At 46.9% G+C, this 14483-nt stretch overlaps 1 protein-coding gene across 3 annotated transcripts in view; it reads left to right on the top strand.

The window, feature by feature from the left end:
* Nucleotides 1-14282, top strand: part of ZNF592 (zinc finger protein 592) — a 49085-nt gene extending 34803 nt beyond the window's left edge. For all 3 annotated transcript variants that reach the window (XM_014733696.3, XM_023649445.2, XM_001916239.6), the window contains exons 5-11: nt 3363-3541; nt 9319-9495; nt 9775-9934; nt 10035-10322; nt 10559-10671; nt 11316-11451; nt 12872-14282. In XM_014733696.3, coding sequence (XP_014589182.1) covers nt 3363-3541; nt 9319-9495; nt 9775-9934; nt 10035-10322; nt 10559-10671; nt 11316-11451; nt 12872-13390 — 1572 coding nt within the window. In that variant the 3' untranslated portion in view covers nt 13391-14282. The remainder of the gene's footprint in view (nt 1-3362; nt 3542-9318; nt 9496-9774; nt 9935-10034; nt 10323-10558; nt 10672-11315; nt 11452-12871) is intronic.
* Nucleotides 14283-14483: the final 201 nt, after the last annotated feature.

The raw sequence follows: 14483 nt of genomic DNA, 5'->3' as shown, positions 1-14483 counted from the left end.
ATCATTTCTTTTTCATTTGTTAGCTGGAATTCTGTATAAAACATCTTCCCCTCTTCCATGAGGGCTATTTGGTTACCCTGAAATATAGTTATGTTGGAAAATGGGATAGACACTTAATTTGTTTCCCTTAGTTAACAATTTTCACAGTTGATGCCCTAACAGCCTCAAGTAGTGTTTTGAGAGTCCCTTCTCTATTATTTTTTTTAAGTTGTGGTAAAACACACACAATGCAAAGCTTCCCATCTTAATCGTTTTTTAAGTGTGCAGTCCCGTAGTGTTAAGTACTTTCACATTGTTGTGCGATCAATTTCAAACTCTTTTCATCTTGCAAAACTGAAACTCAGTACCCATTAAACAACTCTCCATTCCCCCTCCCCACAGCCCCTGGCAACCACCATTCACCTTTCTGTGTCTATTAACTTGACTGCTCTAGGGACCTCATATAAGTGGCATCTTAAAGTATTTGTCTTTTTGTGACTGGCGTATTTTACTTAGCATAATGTCCTCAAGGTTCATCCATGTTATAGCATATATTAGAATTTCCTTCCTTTTTAAGGCTGAATGATATTCTATTCTATGTATGTACCACATTTTGTTTATTTATGCATCCATTGACGGACACTTGGGTTGCTTCCACCTTTTGGGTATTGTGAATAATGCTGCTGTGAACATGGGTGTACAAGTATCTTTTCTAGACCCAGCTTTCCATTCTTTTGGGTATATACCCAGAAGTAGAATTGATGGATCATACGGTAGTTCTATTTTTAATTTTTTGAGAAACCTTCATACTGTTTTCCACGGTGGCTGCACTGTTTTACATTTCCACCAACAGTGGACAAGAGTTTCAGTTTCTCCACATCCTTACCAGCATTTGTTATTTTCTTTGTTTTTGATAGTAGCCATCCTAATGGGTGTGAGGTAACCTCCTCTGTTAGTTTTAGTTAGTGTTAGAATGAACTCATTGGTTTTTATATATTTCGTATGTTCATGAATTCAGTCATTCTTTTTGATGCTCAAGTGATCCCATCTTTGGTCAGTAGGAGCCCCTTCAAGTTGGCTCCTGTGTCCTCATTAAGCCTGAGAAGCTTCCTTACTTTGAGCCCCAAGAAGGTGTCCTGGGCACAGTCTTGTGCTAAACCTGGAATCAGCAATTTCCCCAAGGAGCCAGGTTTCTTTTGAGGAATGGTATTTAGAGGGCACATTCTGGGTACCAGAGATGCTCAGTGCTACTGGCTATATCTTTGTTTCTAGGCCTTTTCAGTGGCTAGAGCTAAGAACTGTAAACTTTTAAAAAGAGAAAAGAAAGATCGTGAGTTTATACTGATATTCAAATGTAAGATTTTCAGGTTTTTATGTAAATGATCTTATGCTGAAAATCTTGGTTCTTAAGATTTTCCTACTACACACACATACATTCAGACACACAAATTTCAAAATATCAAAACCAATATTATTTCTAACCTTAGGACAACTGTATAAAGTTGCGGGTGTATTTTCAGTTCTTGTCCTTAGAATCTATCACGTTAAGGATGTATAAGTTAAAACACTGTTTTAAAGATCACTGGTGATAATTCTTTCTCTGTATGGTTATGTCACCAACTTGATATGTAGTTAGGTTATTTGTTTCTGTTTTTCAATATTTAGGGAGTTCTTTTGTTTATTTAGTTTAACTTTATATTATTATTTTTTAATTATGTAAAACATTTATGTGATTACAGAGTTAAAACTATAAACAAGGTACATTCAGAAAAGTCTTGCTTCTGTCCCTGTACCTTTCACCCTGTTCCCCCTCCTTCTCCATAGGTAATCATTTTTATTCGCTTTTGGTTTATCACTCTGTTGCTCCTTTTTTGCAAATATAGGCAAATATGTGTCCTTTTCTTACACAAACTTAACATACTTATTTACTGTTTTGCACCTAGAATAATACTTATATATATATATATAAATTAAAAAACCCCAACTCTTTATTGTGGAATGTCCCAAACATATAAAAGTGGAAAGAATAGTGTAATGAGCCCTCATTTAACAAAGACCAACTCATGGCCCATCTTGTTTCATGTATTTTCTTGCCTGCCCCTTCCTGCAATGGATTATTTTTGAACAAATCCCAGTGTCATTGTGTCTATAATTATAATTTCAGTATGTATCACTAAAAGATAAGGGTTTTTTCTCCCTAAAAAAAATAGATATACTACATCACATCTCAAAATTAATAATTCTTTGTTATAAGCAAATCTTAATATGTGTCAAATGTCCCAATATTATCATCAAATAAATGTTCAAATAGCTCTGATTGTCTCATTTCTTTTTACACATGGCTTGCTTGAATCATTAGGATCCAAATAAGGGCCATATATTGCACTTGTTGAAAATTTCCCTTAAGTCTCCTTTAATCTGTAAGTTCCCCTTCCCTCTCTACCTTTTTTTTTTCCTTGCAATTTATCTGTTGAAAGAACTGGGTTGTTTGTCCTGTAGAGGTCCCACATTCTGGATGTCACTGATAAAGGTGGAGACCTTTTCCTGTCTTCCCTAGCACTTGTTCCTCTGAGCATCTCCTCTGACCCCAGCTCAGTGGCCCTGCAGTGAGTGGAGCAGCTGTCTCCTTTTGCCAAGAAGGGCTTCTCCAGATGCAGGCACCAGCTCAGTCCCTTGCTTTCCCGCTCTGGGCTGTCTGGGCACTGCCCACTAGAGAGCTTCAGTGAGTGGGGCCACAGACTTCTTGTCCCCTGGTTCTCCCCTGGGGCCAGGAACAAAGGAACTGCTGCCTTTTCTGCCCTTTTGTGTGGGTGTATGTGGTGAACTGTGGCTCAGGGCACCCCTCAGAGTGAGCAAACAGGGCTGAGGGAATGGAAACTGGCAAGGCCACCCAGTCAGTCTGTGTTGGGGGCTTCTGAGGACCAACCAGGATGGGCTCAGGTCCGTTTTGGGAGTCACCGAACCATCTGACTAGAGGGGTTGAGTAGGACCTGCCTCTGCTGAGCTAGGGCAGAGGTTCTGGTGAGTCTGGCGGTGTAGTGAGGTCTTAGAATTCAAGAAGTGCCTTAGGCCTCTAGAAAAGCTGGTCCTCTGTCAAGCCAGAGGGAAGAAACACCCACAGTTTTAGAGGTAGGATTAATCTTTGGGAAAACAGGGTCAGGTGTATCTCTAGTTAATACGATGAGAGGCAAAGCTTACTTGGGTATCAGTATCAACACCTAATGAGGCCTGGGGTGTCACAGGTATCCTAGGAGAGTTGGCAGAGAGATGAGGTGGGAGAGGAGGTGGTTCTGACCCCTCTCCTAGGAAAGCCAGACAGCTCTGATTGGAGAGCCACGGGCTGCCGCACCTGTGTGAACTGTTTTCTTGGTGTTCTTTCCTAGACTTGCCAGGTGTGCCAAATGCTGCTTCCCAACCAGTGCAGTTTCTGTGCCCACCAGCGGATCCATGCACACAAGTCCCCCTACTGCTGTCCGGAGTGTGGGGCCCTCTGTCGCTCTGCCTACTTCCAGACCCACGTAAAGGAGAATTGCCTGCACTATGCCCGCAAGGTGGGCTACAGGTGGGTGCTGTCTGGCGCGCTGTCCCGGGGTTGCCCAGTGGCTGGTCCTTTTTCTGGACCAGAGCTCATGTAAGACTGAGTTTTGGTCTTAAGAGGCCTGGGCTCTAGCCTAATGAGACAAGAATGTTGATTGGTACATAGACAGACATTTTTATTTTGTAGAGAACAAGAAGAGCAAGGGGGAAAAGAGTAAGTTTAAAAAGTTAAACATTTAAAAAAATAGCTTCGAAGGGGAGGGTTTTGGGGGGATTAGTATATATATAACATTCACTTTGTCAGTTTGGTGTCTAAGAGTATATAAATTTAATTTGCTTACAAAGTGGCTGTGTGTGACATATTAAAGTACTATAGTAAATTTACTAACTGCGGTACTTTCAAATGCTCTCAGTTTTGCTCACATGGAGCTGCAAGTTACGAAACTCGAAAGGCTCCAGGATCTTTGTGCTCATTAGTTTTTGTCAGCTTATGAGAAGCAAGCAAAAACCTGAGAATGAAAAAAATGATCGCCTCATAGTAAAACCAAGAAAACTCTATTTTAGACTGAATCTCCTCCATTGTATCAAACATATGTAAGCAAGAAGTCATTTTCAGGAGAAGGATCAAAATGGGAGGAACACTCCCTCCAAAGCTCATTGATCTGTAACTTTTACATTGACCCAATCGGGTCTCCTTTACTGATTTACTGCAGTTGGGAGTTTCTACGTCTTCTGATGGTTTATTTTATTATTTCACTTTCAGAAATTAACTTTGCCCAAATTTAGTAGTTTTCTCCTCTTTTAGATTTTAAAAAATTTACTGATTTAGTTCACTTAATAAACTTTTTTTGAGTACTTATTATTGTCTTTAGCATTGTGCCAGACACTCAAGATACAAAGATGATTAAGACATTGCTCCTGCCCTCCAGAGGGCTTCAGTCGGGTAGGTTACAAACATATGTACATGAGTAATTATAACTCAGAGGGGTAGGTCCCGTAGTAGAGGAATGGCCAGGAAAGCTTCACAGAGGGGATCATGGGAGGTTTTCAGGCAGAAGAAAGGGGAAAAGCATATCTGGCAAGGGTATAGGCAGGGGCCCCAGCACACGCAGGAGGGGTTACAGGAATGGTAGGCATTCCTATAGATGTGGGTCAGGATGAACTGGGGGGAATGGTGAGAAAGGAGACTAGGGAGTTGGTGGAGGCCAGGCCGTGCGAGACCTTGTGTCCTTGGCAGACCTTCGGACTTTATCCAGTGGACAGTGAGGAGCTAGCTACAGAAAGACTTGCAGCGTAGGAGTGATCCGGCTAGACCTGTGTTTCGGAAAGATCATTTTGGGAAGCTGACACGGCTGTTAGAGAGGGGAGAGACTAGAGACTGGCTGAGAGGCAAGTGTGATGGTCCAGATGAGTTGCTGAAGGCTTCAGCTAAGGCACGGCTGTGGGGATGGACAGGAGGTAGATTTGAGAGAAACTGAGGATGTAGGTGCATTAGGACTTGATGATAGCTTGTATATGGGGGTGTGGGGTTAGTGATGACTCCCAGGTTTCTATCTTGGTATAAACATTTCCAATGTAGACTAATTTCTTTTGCTTGTTATGGAGCATGGAGAACCTAAAATGTACGAGAAGCAAAACAAACCAGAGATGGGGTTATATAAAGCCTTGCCACCACGTTGTGGAAGAGCATTGTTTGGCAGCATCCCAGACTACATTTTTAAACCAAACACCTGAACGTGCATTTTTGCAGTATCCTGTGACATTTGAAAATGGCTTTCAAGTGTGTGCTGCTTGTTTCAAGATCCAGTCCAATCCAATAGCAATGCAGTCAACACCTGAATTTTTATCTTTGAATCTTGAATCCAAGAATTTTTCGATAACACAGCTGGATTAATAGTATATTTTTTTGTCTTTTAATTAAATATTTTACTTTATTCTGTAAGAGTAAAAAGAAACATAGTGTCTCAACAGCAATTCAGTTTATGAAGCCTTTTTGTAAGAGATGTCAGACAAAAAAGTATTGTGATTCAGCTAGAGGGATTACTGAAGACATGGACATTAAAATCTTCAGTGATCTGTGGTTGAACTCAGAAGACATACACACTAATAGAGTATTCATTATACTTAAGATCTTCGACTATTAATATTTTTTATAACACTTTATTCAGTTATAATTCACATACCATACAATTCACGCATTTGAAGCGTACGATTCAGCAGTTTGTAGTATATTCACAGAGTTGTACAGTCAGTCACCACAATCAATTATAGAGCATTTTCATCACCCAAAAAGAAACCCTATATTTGCAATCTTTCCATCCCCCAGCTCTAAGCAACCACTAATTTACTTTCTATCTCATAGTTGTGCCTCTTTTGGACATTTCATATAAATAGAATCATATAATATGTGGGCTTAGCCTAACGTTTTCAAGATTCATCCATGTTATAACAGACAGCATTATTTCATTCCTTTTTATGGCCGAATGCTATTCCATTGTATGGATATATCCCATTTTGTTTATCCATTCGTTGCTAGACATTTGGGTTGTTTCCATCTGTTAGCTATTATGACTGTTGCTGCTAATGAACATTAATGTACAAGTTGTGCAACATATGTTTTCAGTTCTTTTAGATATATTCCTGGGACTCGAATAGCTAGGTCAAATGGTAACTATATGTTCAACTCTTTGAGGAACTGCCAGGCTGTTTTCCAAAGTGGCTGTACCATGTTTATAGTCCCACCAGCAGTGTATAAGAGTTTTGATTTCTCTACATCATTGCCAAATTTGTTATTGTCTGACTTTTTCTTTTTTAAAGATTGGCACCTGAGCTAACATCTGTTGACAATCTTCTTTTTTTCTTCTTCTTCTTCTTCTTCTTCTTCGTCTTCCCAAAGCCCCCCGGTACGTAGTTGTATGTTCCAGTTGTAGGTCCTTCTGGTTGTGCTGTGTGGGACACTGCCTCAGCATGGCCTGATGAGCAGTGCCATGTCCGTGCCCAGGATCTGAACCAGCAAAGCCCTGGGCCACCAAAGCGGAGTGCGCAAACTTAACCACTCGGCCACGGCACTGGCCCCGATTGTCTGACTTTTGATTGTAGCCATCCCTGTGGGTGTGAAGTGGTATCTCCTCATGATTTTGATTTACATTTTCCTGATGGCTTATGGTGTTGAGCATCTTTTCATGTGGTAATTTGTATATCTTCATTGGAGAGATATCTGTTCAGATTCTTTGCCCATTTTTAAATTGGGTTATTTGTTGTCTTCTTATTGAGTTGTAAGAGTTCTTTAGCTATTCTAGATACGAGTCCCTTGTTGGGTATATGATTTGCAAATATTTTCTCTCATTCTGTGGGTATTAATATTTTTTAGTAGATTCTCAAAAGGTACCTATGTTCCATTTCATTGAGCTCTACTATAGAGTCTTACAATAATATTTTATGTTTTGTATTAATTTTGCTTTTCTTGAGGAAGATGTATAAAGCCTGTACATTTATATATATTTTATGTATATATATTTATGTAAAATGTATATAGACATTATATATATTTAGAATTTTATAAATTATTTTGCTTTTTGTTGATAATTTGGAGAGTAATCAATGACGATATAAGGGAGCAAGTTTAGACTTTTTAATAATGTTACTTATTGTTTGTGATTGTTGGCAAAATTAAATATTTTACTGCTCTTTATCCTTTTGAAAACTTTATGTGTTTAACAACATCTGGTTCTATAATTGTCTCTTTTCCCTTAAACGATTGGTAAGGAGTGGTGTCATGGGGTGGATTTCTCTTCTGCACACTTTTTCATCCATCTGTCAACCTGGACAATTCAGGCCTCCGTGGAGGCTCCTTGGCCTGTGTCGCTTTACCTCTTCATGCTCTGGCTTTCCGTGAGGTTTGTCTGAAGAGTGTCTACGAGGTAAATAGAATGGATTTTCAGTTGTGGTTTTGAAGAGTATATTTATGTTGTGCCTGCAGGAGTTTGGTCAAACTGCACAAATAAAGCCACTGAAGAGCTTCTTCACAGGTGTGCTTGGCCACTTTGGATGAATTTTGAAATACGTGGATTTTTTTCTCCTCTTAATACTTTGTGGTATGGAAGTAGTTCTGTGTGCTAGAAGTCGGTCACTATTTTGTTTAGCAGGAGAGAAAAGAAAATATAATAAGTAGTTTGTGTAGAAACTCTAATTTAAAACATGTGCGCATTTAGTAATGAATGCTCATTGGAGTTAATTGCAAACAGCTTTCTGGTTCTGTGTACTGTTCCTCATTGCTAATTAAGCTTGGAGAGGTGAACTGTGTACTGCTCCTCATTGCTAATTAAGCTTGCTGTCCCTTGCCCCACCCCCCAAACACACACACACAGAAGGAGGAGAAACAAAAGAGTTGGTCAGGATTCTGTGAGGACTTTTGCGGATGGCCGAAGTGGGCTAATGTAGTAAAATGAAGGGTAATATTTGGGAGTCAAAGAATTCTTAAGTGAAGGGATGTCCTTTCTTTCAGTAAAGCAACAGCCTCTCCTCTAGGGCTTGCTGGGAGGTCAAGGTTACGGGAACAGGCCATACTGCAAGAAGAGGAAGATAAAGGTTATCTCGAGAGAAATAGCTGGGAGCAGGGAAAGTCTTTTCTCATGTAGGGGGACTTGTGTGTGTGTGTAGGTTGGAGGACAGACTGAACACACGAGAGGGTCTAGGAACCTGTGTGGATGCAGAGTGGCATGGAGGAAGCTCACATCATTCTCTAATACTGAAGAAGGACAGGCAGTGTTTATAGAGGGGGATTTTGAAGTGAAAGAAGAGTCCAACATGATAGTCCTCATGTTTCAGAAAAATGAAAAAGAAGAGTCCTCAATTTCAGAAAAATGGTTTAAGGCAGTTTGTACATTATGAAAATGTTATATTCACTAGACAAAACTCAGAAAATACAAATTGATAGGGAGAAAAACAAATAAAAATTTATCTATAGTCCCACCAAGGACTAATGAGCTGCGTGGTCCAGGATGGTACCAGGCACATGTGGCTGTTGAGCACTTGAAATGTGGCCAGTGTGACCGGTCATTTTACTTTATTAAATTTAAAAAGCCACGTGGACAGTGCAGTACAGAATGTTTCCATCACCACAGTAAGGTCCACGGGACAGTGCCACTCTGGAGCCTTTCTTCCTGGGCTTCCAGAGTGGTTTGTTTTAATGTGGCAGTTGTTATGGCGAGCACAGCATTTCCTGACTGTACGTTTTATTCAGTGGCCATCCCTGCTTATTCACTACCAGCCTGTGGGAAGGCACAGGCTTTCTGTAGCTTCCTTCTGAAATTCCTCCTGAACTCCCACAGTTGTGTCACACTTTCATGGGTACTGTTTATGTCATTTTTGAACCATTCCCCTCCCTCTCCTCTCCCACCAACTTCTCTTATCTGGGCTTGAGTTTTTGCTTTGCAGAAGAACATCCTCTGGCCAGGGAGGGGAGGTGGAGGTTTCTCCTCCCTTCTCTGTCAGGTGTCACCTTGGGCTTGGGGGACCCTTGGTGACCTCGTCATGCCCGATGGCAGCAGGCAGGCTCTCAGAATGTGTGGAAGTTTCTCTTCCCTTTCTTTATCAGACGTCGCCTTGGGCTTGGGGGCCCTTGGTGACCTCATCGTGCCAGATGGCAGCAGGCAGGATCTCAGAATGTGTGGAGGGTGGGAGGTTGAGTGCCCAAGGGACTGGGAGAGCGAGGTTCCCCGAGATGGCTCTGCTCCTGGCTTCTATTCCTCCTTTCTCAGTACCATCTCTGGGTCTCACCCCCTCCTCACTTCTACTTTTCAGGTGCATCCACTGCGGAGTTGTCCACCTGACCTTGGCCTTGCTGAAAAGCCACATCCAGGAACGACACTGCCAGGTTTTCCACAAGTGTGCATTCTGCCCCATGGCCTTCAAGACTGCCAGCAGCACCTCCGACCACAGCACTACCCAGCACCCCACCCAGCCCCACAGACCCTCCCAGTGAGTGCAACTGCAGGCCAGAAGGCCCTGTGGGGCAGAGCAGAGTGGTCCAGGTTCTGTGGGGGGAGGTGTTGGATGGACTGGGGAGCCGGGGCTAGCGTCAGAGAAGCCTGGAGTCCACTGGCGACATCCTGAGACAGGGGAGTATCCACATTGGCTCGGAGTAGTGCTTTCCCGAACCTGACCCTGGTCGAGAGAGAGCAGAGATGGGGTGGAAGGGCTGTGTGGTTCTGCCACCAGAGCCTTGGCCACCTCACACCCTGGGGCTTGTCTCTTCAGGCTCATTTATAAGTGCTCCTGTGAAATGGTCTTCAACAAGAAGAGGCACATTCAGCAGCATTTTTACCAGAATGCCAGTAAGGCGCAAGTGGGCGTCTTCAAGTGCCCTGAGTGCCCACTCTTGTTCCTGCAGAAGCCAGAGTTGATGCAGCACGTCAAGGTGGGATGCCTTGGGGGAGGAGGGCGTGTGCCTCAGCCAGGGGTCTGACTCCATGTGTCTTTCCCCTTGCCCAGTCAGTAATCACTGTCCTCATCTCCAGAGTACCCACGGTGTTCCCCGAAACGTGGACGAGCTGTCAAGCCTCCAGTCGTCAGCTGACACATCCTCAAGCCGCCCTGGCTCTCGAGTTCCCACTGAGCCCCCAGCCACTAGTGTGGCTGCTCGCGGCAGTTCCCTGCCTTCCGGCCGCTGGGGCAGGCCCGAGGCCCATCGCAGGGCTGAGGCCAGGCCCCGGCTGAGGAACACTGGCTGGACCTGCCAGGAGTGCCAGGAGTGGGTTCCTGATCGGGAGAGTTACGTCTCCCACATGAAAAAGAGCCATGGCCGGGTAAGTATAGTGACATGGTCACAGTGCAGTGCCAGATTCTCTGGACTTCTTCCTGTGAGGTCAGAGCCCCCTTATGTGTCCAACCCCTTAGGGTTCCTGGTGCTTTGGGCAGGGTGGGTCCCACAGATCTTGAGGACTTTGGGGCATCCTTCTTTCTGCCTACATCATCTGAGAAGAAAGATGTACTCAGAACTATCTTGTGGTTCTGATGCTTTGCATTCTGTCATCTCCCGTAGACAGTGAAGCGGTACCCGTGTCGGCAGTGTGAACAGTCCTTCCACACCCCCAACAGCCTGCGCAAACACATCCGCAACAACCACGACACAGTAAAGAAAGTCTACACTTGTGGGTGAGTTCCCAGAGTGGGGAGCCAGGAGGCCTGCGATTCACAAAAACTGTCCATGGTACCTCTGCCGTGAGATCAGAAGTCAAAGGCAAGAGATGAGCGAATTTCTAACGGAAAAACACTGTGGCTGGATCAGAAATCAGGGCAGGTCAGAAACCAGCTTTTAGGACCTGGTAGCTCCTGAACCCTCCCTCCTCCCACCTCCCTGACCCTGGGCGGCACTGCCAGTCAGCAATGAAGGGCCTTGAGGTGTGAGAGCAGTGGTGGTGATGTGGCTGTGTGCCTGTCTGAGCTTCAACACCATCTGTCTGTGCTTCAGGACGTACCCCGGCCTCTTTCCTGCCATCCACCAGCCCAGCACTTGGGCCTCTGGGCGGTGGCATGAGGGAGTGGAGAGTAAGATCATGGCCCAGGGCCAGTAGAAATATTCTGACTTGCTGTTGGCTGGCTTGCTGGCTGGATTTCTCTAGGGTACCCAACAGCACCCAGCCTGCCTGAGGACCGCCCAGCCAGCTCTCTGCCTCCTCCAGACTCTCCCCTGGAGCCAGAAGCAGCTTTCGCCTCCACCTGCCCGCCGGTCCTGCCGGGATCCACGGGGCCCTGGAGACTGTCATCTCACACGACCTCTTCTGGCTGTGCTTTTGCAGGTATTGCACAGAGGACAGCCCCAGCTTTCCTCGGCCCTCCCTCCTGGAGAGCCACATCAGCCTTATGCATGGTATCAGAAACCCTGATTTGAGCCAGACGTCCAAAGTCAGACCTTCGGGTGGACATTCCCCCCAGGTGAGTGTGGGGCTCTGCCCTCTGGAGCAGCCCGCTCCGTGAGCCTGGAGCTGGAGGGCACGAGGAAGCTACAGGGAGCCCATCTGTGACTGGGGCCGTAGAGCAGTGACAGCTTCCCTCCATGTGGGTCGCTCTCTAGCCCTGTGTGACCCTCCTGGGGACTCCACACAAGTAAAGGACAGGGACAGATACCCATGCAGCAGCCCATCGGCCTTTTGTTCCTGTTGTTTCCCTGTCCCGTGACCCCGTCCTCAGGTGCGGGCTGCACTCTGGACGCTGGAGCGCTTTCATGCACACCGTGCTGCTTCCGCCTCACTGCAGGTCTGGGAGGCAGGGCGGGCTGGCTGGGTGTCGGTGGGGATGGTGATGCTTGGCTGAGTCACACCCACCCAGCCCCCACTGGGTGAGGGCTGGGTGGGGGAGGAGCCAGCCTAGATTCCTGCTACCCTGGCCCCTTGTCCTATGACGTCATCCCATTCCATGCCCTTTTCCCATCTCTGGTGAACTACTGGAGCAACCTGGTTGCTCCTCCTCACTGTAGTCTCTTCCTACTCCATGGTAGGGGGCTGCTCCTCAGAGGGGTCGGGCATGTCTGGGGGACTCTGAGCTGCCTGGAATTCCAGAGCATTCTTTCTTGGCTATTCAGAGAAGGGTGCTGGTCACGAAAGGCCCTTTCACACATAGCAGGTGGGGTGTCAGTTGACATTTTGGCAACATCTATCTATGATTAAAATGCACACCCTCCCTTTCCCTCCAAAGGCATAAGCCCTTTGATCTAGCAATTCTGCTTCTAGGGTTTATCTGCCAGGTATATGTGCCTTTGGGCATAAGGCAGTTCCTTCAAGGATGTTGACTGCAGCGCTGTGTGCAGTAACAGTATGGAACCCGGCCAGACGTTCACCAAGGAGGACTGCTCGTCCCCACAGCGGGTTGTGTGCTGCTGTCAGGGGAACGAAGCCCCTGTGTGTGCTCTCGTGGAGACGAGCGCCAGTGTATGTTGTTAAGTGAAAAAAGCAGGGTGAAGAAAAGTGTGCATGTCATGCTATCATTTTGAGAAAGACAGCAGTTTTATTTTTGTATATGCATAGATAGACTCTCTCTGGGGGAGCCACAGAACCTAGGTAATAAGGTATTCCCTGGAGACCAGGCCTGGGCCGTGGGCTAGGAGGGCCTTAATTTTCTCCATACCCTTCCCATATCTTTGGAATGTTGTGTCACATACACATGTTACATTAAAAAAAAAAAAAAACTAAAAAACTAAAAAAAGGAACAAACCAAGTGTAAACCAGCGTTCGGTGCTGCGGTGACTGTGGCCTGGGCGGTGATCCTGCGAGTCCTTGGGCTGCACTAGTCACGTCTGGGGGCCCATGGCTCGGGCTCGTGCTTGGCCTGGACTCTCTCACGCTGTCTCCCCTTTCAGGTGAACCATCTGAAAAGACCAGTCAGCGGCGTGGGGGACGCTCCAGGCACCAGCAATGGCACTATCGTCTCTTCCACCAAAAGGCACAAGTCCGTTTTCCAGTGTGCAAAATGTAGCTTTGCCACAGACTCGGGGCTCGAGTTTCAGAGCCACATACCTCAGCACCAGGCGGACAGCTCCACAGCCCAGTGTCTCCTCTGTGGCTTGTGCTACACCTCTGCCAGCTCCCTCAGCCGCCACCTCTTCATCGTCCACAAGGTGAGAGACCCGGAGGAGGAGGAGGAGGCGGCGGAGGTGGCGGTGGAGGCGGCAGAGCCAGAGGAGGGCTCCGGGGAGGAGATGTCCGTGGAGACCAGGGAGAACGGACTGGAAGAATGTGCCGGCGAGCCTTTGTTGGGCGACCCAGAGATGAGGAGAGCACTGGGCCCGGCCCCTGAGGAGGACGGTGCCCAGGATGCTCAGAGTCGGCCACAGGCCTCTCAGGACCAGGACAGCCACGCGCCGTCCCCTCAGGTGTGACCAGAGGCTTTGCAGTGTGTGCAGTCGGGGTGGTGCCGTGGCGTCCTCCGCCTGCCGTGTGGACAGTGGGAAATAAAAGCCTCTGCCCCGGTGTGAGTGTGGCCGGCTGTGCCCTGGAGCAGTGTCTGCCCTGAGTGGAGAGCTGGGTGTCCATCAGCCCCAGGAAATGTGGGGTTGCCCAGGACCCTCAGAGCTCTGAATTTGCTTCTGTTATTTATGGCTTTGTGCTGCTTCTTGATGCCCCAACTCTTGTCTGTGTCCTTCCAACCCCAGGCTGCTTAAGTGGCCCAACCTCAGTGCTGTCAACTTGGCTTGAAACCCCTCGGTGGCTGTGCTCTTCTGGGAGGTTCCCTGCTTGCTGCCTTCAGCCAGGGGCCTCCTTGGAGCTCTCTTGGCCTGCGGGCGGCGGCTCTCCTCCTGGCCGTCAGAGCCTGCGAGGGGTGAGGGTGCTCGTGCCGTCCCTCTGGGAGAGCTCTGCCCAGTCTGGCTCGGCGAGGGGCCTTGGTCACCGTGCCCTTCCTTCCTGTCTTCTCTGATTCTTTTCCCCAAAAACAGTCCTGGAGAATTAATCGTCACGCTGGCTGGTCCTGCCTGTGTGGGTGGGAGACACTCGGGCAGCATACCTGTCTGGAAGCCGGGAGAGCAGGAGGTGCAGCCAGGGCGGGCGGGCGCCGAGAGGCAGGCCCCTTCAGAAGGAGCTGGGTGTCCTTGTTCTGCTGCTGTTCTGCCTTTCCTGGCAAGTGGGGTTTGGGGCACACAGACGTTGGAATATTTGTACTCTTGTTCCTGTGCCATTAGAGAGGCTGCTGCCCCAGGAAGGCCAGCCCCTCCTCCTCTTGGCTACACTCATGTTGCTCAGACTATATTTCAAATAAAAAATCTTCTTACCATGCAGGTAGCTCTTGTATTCCTCTTCAAGTAAGCCTGGCCCGACCCTGCTCCAGCGAGGGGTCTTTCCCAGACTTCCCCGTCTCTGAGGGAGAACAGTGTTTCCTACTGTCCATGCAAGATCCTTTCTAGTTTCTGGAGCTGTGGTTAGGAAGCCAGGGGCCCGGTGCTCCTGGGTTCTCTAGAGATCGTCTGAAATGGTGAG

The sequence above is a fragment of the Equus caballus genome, chromosome 1 (genome assembly GCF_041296265.1).
Source record: "Equus caballus isolate H_3958 breed thoroughbred chromosome 1, TB-T2T, whole genome shotgun sequence".
NCBI lineage: Eukaryota > Metazoa > Chordata > Mammalia > Perissodactyla > Equidae > Equus > Equus caballus.
The sequence above is the reverse complement of the archived record's forward strand: the minus strand, read 5'-3'. Positions and strand labels throughout refer to the sequence as shown.